At 43.9% G+C, this 12,475-nt stretch overlaps 1 protein-coding gene across 1 annotated transcript; it reads right to left on the bottom strand.

Moving 5' to 3' along the window:
• Nucleotides 1–10,133: 10,133 nt before the first annotated feature.
• On the bottom strand, nucleotides 10,134–10,692 carry LOC120908641. Its single transcript, XM_040319861.1, has 2 exons — nucleotides 10,509–10,692; nucleotides 10,134–10,406 (listed from the first exon to the last, which is right to left on the bottom strand). The coding sequence occupies exons 1-2, from the start codon at nucleotides 10,545–10,547 to the stop codon at nucleotides 10,134–10,136; spliced, it is 312 nt and encodes a 103-aa protein (XP_040175795.1). The 5' UTR covers nucleotides 10,548–10,692.
• Between the last annotated feature and the right edge of the window lie 1,783 nt (nucleotides 10,693–12,475).

Here is a 12,475-nt window from a genome sequence, read left to right as displayed (position 1 = left end):
AAGGCGAAAAAACCCGAAAGCGCTCCGTGTGGCCTTCTCTCGTGTTTCTAGTTTTATTCTCTCTCGCTCTCTCTGGACGCGCTTGCTTTGTCGGCATAGAAACAAAAAAAAAAATGAGAAAATTGCTTGTTTTTATTTATTTATTGAAGATAATTGCGTGGCGCGCGCAGGGGCCTTTGCAATATTAAAATAAAGTAATACTTAAAATAACCTTACTTGCTATATATTTGAAAACAGACATGAACATTTAAACGTGGCAACTGTAATGTTGAAGTCAAAAAAAGCAGTAGAACTTATTGAAAGCTTTACACATTGAAATAATTGGATCATGAGCTCCTCTGGAAGTACGGGCCCGGTCTATTTTGATCAGAAAATTTCGAGGACGTAGTGCGTGGTCAGGGGCGTACAAATTTATTTTAAGAAGAAGCCCGGGAGCATCAATTTCGCCTTTTATTAATTTTGCTACAAAAACTGCTTGTGCTACCTCCCTACGTCTCTCTAAGGACTGCAATCCTAGAAGAAGCCGTCTAGTTTGATAGGTTAGAGGCTGGTCCATGTTCCGCCGTAAGGTTCTTATAGCTATTTTTGTGATTTTTTTCTGAATTCGCTCAATTCGTGTGGACCAGTTGTTAGTGTGCGGAGACCATGTTACAACATTAAATTCAAGTACGGACCGGACTAAGGCGACAAACAGTTGTTTTAAACAGAAAGGGTCATTAAAATCAGATGTCAGACGATGAATAAAACCAAGCTGCCGATTTGCTTTGTCGATGACGTACGAATATTGTTGACGGAAGGAGAGTGATGAGTCAAGAATAGTGCCGAGGTCCTTGGTTTCTATGTTACGTGGGATTATACACGAGTCAAGATTATAGTCTCGCTTGATAGGGTCTTTTTTACGAGTAAAACTAATCACGCAACACTTATTGACACACAAGGATAGCGAGTTCGCAGAGCACCAATTGCTAAATTCGTCTAGGCTGTGCTGGAGTGTCGAGCTGTACGAATCATTTCTAATGGTCGCATAAATCTTGATATCGTCCGCATACATAAGCAAACATTGATTTGGGAGCGCAAATACAACATCATTAATAAATAGGATAAACAATACTGGGCCAATGTTACTTCCCTGTGGGACACCGGACGAACTAACGAACACGTTGGACAAGCACTTATTGATTTTAACACAGTATGATCTTTGGTTTAAATATGATTTTAACCATATGACTAGATTATTATGAAAGCCAAGCCGGCTCAGTTTCGCAAGGAGTATCAGGCCTATTATTTTACTCGAATGACTTTTGATTCCGTCGGAAGCACTCCAGTCGAACGGGAGAAAAATTGGTATCGTTTTCGCCATTCGAATCGATGAAGGTTTCGTCGACATTTTTGTTCTAGCATCTGTGTGTTTGACAGTTGGTCAAAGCAACCGGCGGTCGGAGTGAGTGTAAACAAACGGATTCAGCACTTCTTTAAAATCATTTTTTTCATAATATTGTTGGAAATGGGGAAAATATGAGTGATGAGAATGTTGAAAAACTTATGTTAAACTTAATTACACACATAGACAGTGGCTTAAATTATTTGTGAGGTTAAATTTGCGCGTTTCCGACAGCTTGAGCTGTCGGCAGAAAATCTCTCGAATGCACCTTCCTGTTCGAGCAATACGGTACCGATTTTTACTTCGTCGACTCGAATCTGCCGATGAGTTACTCGAAGCGGGACGTCGCTAGCAAAACGATACGAAAATGAACATAATGAACGTGCGAGTGAATCTTCTCTAATGCCGAACGCAATATAATAGGCCTGTATGTCATGGTTAATCCGATCAAATGCTGACATGAAATCAGTATAAATTGCATCAATCTGTGACTTGCCGTCCATTGCCGTAAGGCATTCAGACACGAATTGAACGAGATTGGTCGACACCGATCGTTTGGGAACAAATCCGTGCTGGCTTGGGCTGATATAATTCAAGCCACCCCTGACTAACGCTTCCTTGACAAGAATTTCGAGTATTTTTGCTGATGCACATAGGGAAGTTACGCCACGATAATTAGATATAACATGTGTGACGAACATTCCACACCGTCTAGACAGGTCTAATTTCGATACGCACACGCACTGCCTACCGGAATAGCTAACGCCAAAACGGACTGCGGCTGCAGTATGCAATAAGAGACGCGTGTCCGCGACTTTATCGGATGGTTCCCACATTTTGCCACCTTACAAAATAACAGGGAACCGATGACAATTTCGGTTCCCACAACAAAATGCAACTTTGGCAAAACGGCTTCAGGTATCTCGCCTGACGTGAAACTAATGAAATTAATAAATAGAACGCATCGTGTCCGGAACTAGGACAGTGCTGAACTAAGAAACAAACAAGAAGGTTCTGTTCAGTGTTGAGCATAATATCACAAAGGTCCGAGTTATTACACATGTCTCGGACCTTTTTTATGAACGGGTGTCATCCACGAAGACTTCCACATAGTAGAATATGTAGAACTGTGCAGAGAAAGCTTAAACAGATGAACCAGTGGCTCTGAAAGATAAGTTGAGCACTTCTGTAAGACTATTGCTGGAATCCCGTTCGGACCCTGGATAAATGAGGGTTTAATTTGTTTGATTGCATTTTCTACCGATTCATTTGTGATGACAATATCATTTATAGACATATCTAGAACATCCGCGGGTGTGTGCTGCAGGGCAGTTGCAATATTAATTGGTGACGAAGATTGAAGGTCGAAAACTGAACTAAATTTTTTGGCAAAGAGCTGACTGATTTCAAGTTCACTTGAGGCTTTCTCGGTGTCTAGTGACATTACTGACGGGATTTTTGCATTATTCCTCTTACGGTTAACGAAAGAAAATATTTTAGTCGGATCGTTGGATATACTTCGTTGAAGTTTGTTGATATAGATTCTATACAGATGCCTGTTGAATCTTCTATAGTTGCCACTAACAGTGTTAAACAATAGTCTGTCGGAGTGAAGATTAGACTTTACGAGACAATGTAAAGCTCTATTTTTCGCAGATTTAAGTCTTTTTAACTCTCTATTGCCCCACGGGGGACCGGAAGCTGCGCGCTCTTGTAAAGTAGGGCAGCATTTGTGAAGGACTAGACCAACCTTAATTTGAAAGGAGTCGATTGTTGAATCGATTGATAAGGTGGGATTGCTATCAGAATTAAGGAATGACCAGTCAGTATTGGCAAAAGCGTCAATTATTTTTGGGAAATCAGCTTTTCTAAAATCGAGATGTCTCAAGCTGTTCGATCCAGTGACTTCCGTAGCAGTCTGGGTTGTAGATGGAAGTGTAATATTGACCAGCAAGCTTGGATGATATCGGTCTTCCTCAGTTAAACAATCTATGGAACGGAAAATTCTCATACCATTCTCAATTATACGCGGGCTCACTAATATAAGATCAAGTAAAGACCCATGATTGTTTACATTATTATTGACCTGAGATAGTCCCACAAAGCTGAGAGTATCAAGCAGTTGGGAGCAGGCTGGGGATACACGGGATCTCGGAATGTTGACATGTAGAGAACCGTAAGTGTCACATAGCCAAGAAAGGCCTGGTTGATTGAAGTCTCCCAACACGAGGATCGAGTCTTGTGGATATTTCTCAGAAATTTCCATAAGTGATGAACAGTAAGCGGCAATATATTCGGTATTATTACTAAGAATCGGTGGAACGTAAACGGTACCGATTATTACGAATGAAGTGCCAACACGCATGCGGATACAGATACTTTCGGTTGATGAGCTCGCAACAGTGATTACTGAGGTACGATGCATGGTTTTAGCCGCAATCAGTACCCCTCCCCCTCGGGTTTTCTGGCTATTTGAGGAGTTACGATCCATTCGGAAAACATCATATCGGTCATCGAAGAGTGCAGACGAGGCAATATCATCCTTGAGCCAGGTTTCTGTGATCGCGATGATATCTAAAGAACAGCTTGAAGATGCACTGAAGAAACTTTGAACTTTGAAACAATGAAGAGTTTTGTCCGTAGACCTCGGGTGTTTTGGTAATACACGGAAAGCTCAGATATGCAAGAATAATTTTGTCGAAAAATAGTGGAGGCAAACCCTGCTGGTTTGACATTAGCGCCACGTATTTGTGTGAGTGTTGCATCGGCATCATTTTGATCGTTCTGCTCTGCTGTTGTTGTTCACGACATGAAAATTGAACAGTTGATGCCCAACAAGCAATGTTTACAGAAGTACGATTGCTTTGAGCGACCTTCCCATTTTGGCTACCAGAATAAACGGTAGACCATTTTTGTGTTTGAGAATAAATTGAAAAGAGATCGCGTGTAGTGTTCGCTGGGTTTTTATAAGACGCTGAGACGGAAGTGTATTGCGCGGCCTCGTGGCTTATGTCACGTTGACATATTTGGTAAATCCGTGCGCGGTGTATGTCACCGTCCAAATAGACATACAGCGACAACGTCGCGCGCGACGACTTCGCGCGTGAAAAAAGTAGCTCAATTTTGCAAACAGAGCTACTCGTCGCGCGCGACAATTTTGCTTCATCCTAAATAATTAAATTATCTAGTTTTTTTAAAAGCCAGATTAATGCCAAACGCAAAAAAAAATAGATTTGAACACATTTTAACCTATTTTTGTCTGTTTTCAAATAAAAAACAAGTTGGTTGACTGAGTCAAATGAGCTACTTTGATCTACACCGAGTGAAATTTTGAGCTATTTTTCGTCGCGCGCGACGTTGTCGCTCTATGTCTATTTGGACGGTCAGGCTGACGTTTCCTGGATTATCCGTGTGCGGTGTGTATAACCGGAGGTCAGCTCCGAACAGTGGTAGGGCCACACCGTGGTCGCCACACCATTAATGATGCGCGTTGCGTTCCGAACCTGCCAGGTGCGATCCGTTTCAGCATGCAAGCATCCGGTCCGCGATCCTTATTTTTAACCCAAACTGAACCTGTTGCTCCCACCGTTCTTTGCGATCCGACCTTAACCAACTGTTATCAACGATCTTACCGATCCGATCTGAACCGGCTGCTATCAGCGTTCTCGGCTATCTGTGCTGGGCCGGTTGCTCTCAGCCTTACAAGCAAAGAGCGGGTAATTTTTATCATGGTGTGCGTAAAAACTTTTCCTGACTCTAAGAAGCATTCCTGAATACATCGATGCATATTAAAGGTACTGTAAGTGAACAATATTTACTATAAAATATATAAATACAAATATACACTAATATACAGTATAACAACAAATGTATAATAACAGTAGAGTAATATATACAGGTTAATGACAATATAACAATATATTGTTAGTAATAATGACATATCAATAATAAGTAATACTAAAATGAGTCGCAAACGTACTCAACCGTCATCAAAAAAAATGACTGGGAAATGTCAGCATCAGTAATAAGAGAAGAAATAGAATTATATATCAAGAACCTTAATAATGTCTTAAGAAATTTAAAAAAGGCCCCAAATAGGAGATATAAAAAGGATACACTGCTTAACAAATTAGAGCAGACTAAATCAATCTATAAAAATATAACAGATAATTTGGCTAGTTTGGAGCATACAATTTCAAGCGAGGAAATAAAATTCTTCCTAAACTGCTCAAGGAATATTTTTGGAGAGATCCATACAATCATAGCAACAAAATTAGAACAAGCATATGCACATAAAATTAGTTTACCAGCTATTGTGTATGCATTAAAATTTACATCAAAATTAAAGGCGAAAATCAATACCAAAATGGCTAAAGTAGACATTAAATTAGGAACAACCCTCATACCGATGTATGATGGGTCCCCAGAAACACTGCATTCCTTCATCGACGCAATTGAACTATTCAATTCTATCACTAACGATGAATTTGCATCAGCTACCCAGGAACAAAAAAATATGGCAGAAAATATAATTTCGCGTTTAGTCAAGACACGACTCTCGGGTACGGTTAGACAAATAGTAAACGATAACCAAAATCTCTCAGAAATTATAACAACACTCAAGCAACATTGCGTATCTACGGTCACAACTGACCAATTAATTTCCAACCTTAAATCAATACAGTCAAAAGGGAACGTAGCCGAACTTTGCGACAATATTAGCAAAATAACAAACCAACTACGATCCCTATATATCACCGAAAACATTCCTGTAGAGACTGCAAATCGAATGGCCACAAAAGCAGGGATAGAAACTTTAATAAATAAATCAAGAAACAATGAAACAAAAATAATCCTAAAAGCAGGATCCTTCTCGAAGCTAAGCGAAGCAGTAACAAAATTTCAGGAAAATGAGATTAATTACACACCAGCGCAGGTGCTCTACGCAAAGCCACAATACTTCAACCAAAACTTTCAGCAGAGAGGCAGGTATAACAGCCGATACAACGGAAGAGGAAACAATAATAGAGGAAATTTTCGAGGAAATTATCGCGGAAATTTTCGAGGAAATTCCCAAAGAAACCAATACCAAAACAACGGCCAGTATCAAAGCCAGAGATTCCAAAGAAATCCGGGCTATAGAAGTACGAGTCTGAATAACAGACCACAGTTCAACGCTTACCTACAAGAATCAAGGCCAGTTGAAGCCCCAAACCAACAAAATGACACGAATATTTTTTTAGAAACCACACCAAAATAGTATACACCATAAACGGAACCACTGACAACTACGTATTACTTAGGAGTGATATGTCGACGAGCGCGCTATCACTGATGGTAGACAGCGGTTCAGATATATCAATAATCAAAGTTAACAGTATAAAAAACAACAAAGCATACAACCCTAACGAACAAAGCTACATACAAGGCATTGGAAAAGGGTCGTTTACAACAATAGGAACAACAAACGGCTTTCTACAAATAGGTGGATATAACATTGCTGAAACTTTTCATATAGTTGACGAAAATTTCCCAATACAGGTAGATGGCATACTTGGCAGAGATTTTTTTGAAAACAATAATTCTCACATAGACTATGAATCATGGCTTCTTCATATTAAGATAAATGTTCAGGCACAGCCCTGTCACTTCATATCGTGCTTAACGAAACACGAACATTCTTCGTTCAATATCGAGTGTTCGGCTCGATCGAGTAGTTTATAAATAACAGTGTATGTCGCGAATAAACTCTCTCTTCCAATTTTGCTGCATAACGAATAACTGCTGGTAAATATTAAAGGTTTGAAGGTTATACCGAAACGCGGAAAATAAATTATCCGAAATAGTGAGATTAAACATTGGTGCCGTGACCAGGATTAAGACGATTCTGGTTTTCTGAATCTTAATTATTCTCGCGATAATCACTGTTTGCGCGCGTGTAACTGTGCGAAATTTAGCGTTTTTTGTCAAACCGCACTATGACTGCTCTGATAAACGTTTTGTCGTCCAGAAGGACAGTTTTACTAGCAGTATTGGCTAAGCACGAACAATTTTTGGCAGAATTTGACCCGGAACGGGATGCAATCGAAATCAACATTCGCATTGCAAAGGTCCAGAAGCTTTCCGTTGATTTGGAAGCAATTCAGGCCAAATTGGAAGATGCGGCGGCCACCGAGGAAGTGATAAGTCACAATGCCGCGTTACGAGACGATTTTGGCTCGCGTTTAATACGCCTTGAAGCCCATTTGAAGGCTAAACGGGTGCACGCTCCGCGATCCGCAAGCACAACACCAAACACTAACCCGTTGGCAGGGATAAAGCTTCCCACCATCTCACTTCCTGAGTTCGATGGTGATTACATGCAATGGCTCACGTATAGGGACACTTTTGAGGGATTAATTCACGAAAACATGGAACTACCACCGATACAAAAGTTTCATTATTTACGAGCTTCCGTGAAAGGCGAGGCCGCAAAGGTGATCGAAGCAATCACGATCAGCGCAGCCAATTACGAGCTAGCATGGCAAATGCTCACCGAACGATACTCGAATGAGTATTTGTTAAAGAAACGGCATCTTCAAGCACTTTTTGGTATGGCCACCGTTAAGAAGGAGAGTGCATCAACCCTTCACCATCTTGTGGACGAGTTCGAACGTCACAAGAAAACGCTCAATCATCTAGGCGAAAAAACGGAGGCATGGAGCTGCTTGTTAGAACACTTAATGTGCACAAAATTGCCTACCTCCACATTAAGAGATTGGGAGGAAAATGCCTCAACTAGCCAAAATCCTAGTTACGAAGGATTAATCGCATTTTTACAGCGCCGTATGCGAGTGTTGGAAACCCTACAGGTAAACATTACCGAAGCTCCCCCTACCGTGAACCAAACGCACTACGCACATAAACATGCTCCGCCTATGCGCTTAGCAAGCTTTCCGTCAACATCACACGACACACGCACATGCCCTTTATGCCACTCCGATCACAATTTAACGAAATGCCCCCGTTTCATGCAAATGTCACCGGAGGAACGGTACCGAAACACAATGACACTGAAATTGTGCTTGAATTGCTTGCGCGACAATCACCGTGTGCGTGATTGCTCATCGCAATACAAGTGCAGACACTGCAATTCAACACACCACTCGCTTTTACACTCTTCACAAAATTACGGCGCATTTTCCACTGCAAACACGTCAGCTGCGCAAAATGCTTCCGTACGCAACACACACAACACAGACGATCACACGGCTAACACGCAACGCACTTATGCAGCAGCATTGAGGCAAACTACGGAACAAGTTCTGCTTCAAACTGCACTAGTAAACATTGTTGATGCACATGGCATAATGCATCCTGCACGCGCACTTTTAGATAGTGCCTCCCAGCCAGATTTGATGAGTAGCCGTTTTGCTAACCGGCTAGGTATCAAATCGGGCACGGTCGATATCACGCTGATTGGTGCTGGTCAATCGTCCACCCCGGTGCGGAAATCGATGCGCACCACGGTATCATCCAGAGCGAGCCCTTATGCGATTAACGTTGAGTTTTTGATAGTCGAGAAGCTTATTGCTGACCTGCCCGCACATGATGTGCCCACCAGCGGCTGGAAATTACCGCCACATATCATATTCGCCGACCCCCATTTCGAGAAGTCGGCACCGATCGACATTATTCTCGGTGCCCGGCACTATCACACGTTCTTTGTAAGCGGGGCGCAATACAAAATGTCATCGAATCTACCAGTCCTGATGGAGAGCGTATTTGGCTGGGTCGTGAGTGGATCAGCATCTACCTCTCAGCCAGCAACATCCAATACTTTTCACACTTCATCCGTGGTGTGTATGGTTTCACTAGAAGAATCAATAGAGCGTTTCTGGAAAGTAGAAGAACTACAGGTTAACGATGGCTATTCTCCCGAGGATCGCAAATGTGAGCAATTTTACAAGGATACAACACAGCGAGATGAAGCTGGTCGTTATATGGTATGCTTACCTAAACAAGCAGACTTCGATGTTAAGCTTGGCCTTTCGAAGGCAGCAGCATTAAGGCGGTTTAGTTTGTTAGAAAGGAGGTTAGAACGAGATCCAAACGTAAAAGCGGCGTACCATGATTTCATGCGTGAGTATCTGGAGCTTGGGCACATGTCACGCATAAAAAATCCCTCCGACGACGAACGCGCGTATTATCTGCCTCACCATCCCGTGTTCAAAGCCGCTAGCTCCACAACAAAGGTTCGCGTGGTATTTGATGGTTCAGCTAAGACGTCCACCGGCTTTTCGCTAAACGAGGCGTTATGCGTCGGCCCTGTCGTGCAGGACGATCTGCTCGACATAATTTTGCGCTTCCGCACATATAAGGTAGCCGTTGTTGGAGATATTGCGAAAATGTATCGACAAGTATTGCTCCATCCTAACGACCGGAAATTTGTACGCATTTGCTTTCGATTTTCGCCTCACTCGCCAATCGAATATTTTGAGCTGAATACGGTTACTTATGGCTTAGCCCCCTCATCATTCTTGGCAACCAGAACATTGCTGCAGCTTGCAAACGATGAGGGCGCCTCTTGTCCCAATGCTGCAGCTGCTTTGAAAGCTAACTTCTACGTTGACGATTTCATCGGTGGTGCTGATTCCATCGGAAATGCTCGCCAGTTGCGAATCGAGCTTTCTCAATTGCTCGCCAAAGGCGGCTTCGAGCTGCGAAAGTGGACATCCAATCAGCTCGAGGTGCTTGCCGGTTTAAATGCGGATCAAATCGGCACACAGTCAGCGCGGCAATTCTTACCACACGAGACGGTAAAGGCTCTTGGTGTTTCATGGGAGCCAGAGCATGACGTTTTATCCTTCGAATCCGCAATATCCAGTGATTTGTCCATTCCGACAAAGCGATCCATTCTATCCAACGTAGCTCGCATGTTCGATCCGCTGGGCCTGATCTCCCCGATTGTCATTCGGGCCAAGATGATGATGCAGGAATTATGGTTGCAGAAAGCTGGTTGGGACGAGTATGTTCCAGATACTATCTGTAAGAAATGGAAAACAATACAAGAGGATTGGCAACTCATCTCTAAATTCAAGGTTAGTCGTTATGCGCTTCTACCTGGTGCGCGTATTCAGCTACATACCTTCTGTGATGCATCGGAGGCAGCATATGGAGCCTGCATTTATGCGCGTTGTGAAGGCGAAGGTGGGCAGATTCGCATAACGTTGCTTTCTTCCAAATCGCGTGTGGCACCGCTCAAGCGCGTCACACTACCCCGCCTTGAACTATGCGCTGCTGTATTAGGAGCACACCTGCATCACCGAGTAAAGAAGGCGATGGGGACCAACGTTGCAGAATCTTTCTTTTGGTCGGATTCCACCATCACCTTAACCTGAATCAGCGCCACACCCAACACATGGGCAACGTTTGTGGCTAACCGGGTATCTGAAGTGCAGCATTACTCACACCCGCGGCAGTGGAGACATGTACCCGGCGCGTCTAATCCTGCTGACCTGGTTTCACGAGGCATGTCAGCCGCTGATTTCCTGAAAAGCAAACTGTGGAGCTTCGGTCCGGATTGGCTATCTTTGCCCGCTTCCATCTGGCCCAACTCTAACCCGGAACCAGCCAACGAAACGAATCTAGAGATTCGCCAGGTGAGTGCTGCCGTTGTAAACACAACCACTAATCACCCTTGGTTTGCGTTGTGTTCTAGCTACAAGCGATTGCTGCGTATCGTATCATACTGCATTCGCTTCACACGTAACGCTAAGGAAAAGGCACGCACTCAGCGAACAGCAGCACAGCACCCCGCACCTTTAATCGTCACACCCGAGTACATGGAAACAGCAAACACTGTGTTAAGCCGCCTAGCACAGCAGGATGCATTTTCAGCTGAACTCGGGCAGCTCAAAAAGGGAAACGAAGTAATGAGGCAATCACCTTTACGTGCACTAAGTCCATTCCTTGACGAACAAGGGATCATCCGTGTAGGTGGACGTTTACGACTATCTCAACTTCCCTACCAAGCGAAGCATCCTGTTTTGCTTCCCAAGAAACATCCGTTCGCGCAATTGATCGCAAAGTATCAACACGAGGAGCTTCGTCATGGAGGAGGAAGGCTGCTCTTATCTCGAATTCGCGAAGAGTTTTGGCCGTTAGATGGAAGGCATCTTGTTAAGCACATTGTGCAGAATTGTTTTCGGTGCATTCGACAGCGACCGACACTTGAACAGCAACAACTTGGACAGCTTCCAGCGCAGCGCATCACTCCCAGCCGGCCTTTTAGTGTTACCGGAGTGGATTACGCCGGTCCATTATACCTGAAGCCAGCCCATAAACGAGCCGCCCCGGGAAAATGCTACCTCTGCGTGTTTGTGTGTTTTTCCACTAAGGCCGTACACTTGGAGCTGGTAAGTGATCTAACTACTGCTGGTTTTTTAGCTGCATTACACAGATTCACAGCACGACGCGGTTTACCGGCACACATACATTCGGACAACGGGAAAAACTTCGAAGGCGCGGCGAGGGAGCTTCACGAGCGCGAAATGTTTCGCGATGAACAGCAGCTACATCTAATTGTGACAGATTGCACTAACCGTGGCATCAATTGGCACTTCACCCCTCCCAAGGCACCACATTTCGGCGGATTGTGGGAAGCAGCTGTGAAGACCGCCAAGCGACACCTTTTTCGGCAGTTAGGCAGCACGCGACTATCCTACGAAGGCTACACAACTGTCCTACATCAGATTGAGGCGGCGATGAACTCGCGTCCTCTCCTACCTATGTCAGACGAACCTAACGAGCTATCGGCACTTACCCCAGCGCATTTCCTCGTGGGCACATCGATGCATGCTGTCCCCGAGCCGGACTACACCCATCTTCGTTCCTGCACCCTCAGCGACTTGCAGAAGTGGCAAGTAATGGTGCAGCGCTTTTGGAAGCACTGGACGACGGAATACCTGCAAGAGATGCAACGTGATAACACCATGGCGAAGAGGAACGACAGCATCTTACCTGGCAGACTGGTTATCCTGAAGGATGATTTCCTCCCCCCAACCCGTTGGCCACTCGCACGTATCGTACAGGTGCACACCGGAGACGACAAGC

This window comes from Anopheles arabiensis, chromosome 2, assembly GCF_016920715.1.
Source record: "Anopheles arabiensis isolate DONGOLA chromosome 2, AaraD3, whole genome shotgun sequence".
Taxonomy (NCBI): Eukaryota; Metazoa; Arthropoda; class Insecta; order Diptera; family Culicidae; genus Anopheles; species Anopheles arabiensis.
Note: the sequence above shows the minus strand (reverse complement) of the source record. Positions and strands in the feature narration are given on the sequence as shown.

Coding starts and splice junctions, on each gene's coding strand:
- LOC120908641 (XM_040319861.1), bottom strand. CDS start 10,547: ATGCAGGCTCCATATGCTGCCTCCGATGCATCACAGAAG. Junction 10,407..10,508: donor CCTCCGATGCATCACAGAAG/GTATGTAGCTGA, acceptor CATTTCTTACAG/ATAGTATCTGGAACATACTC.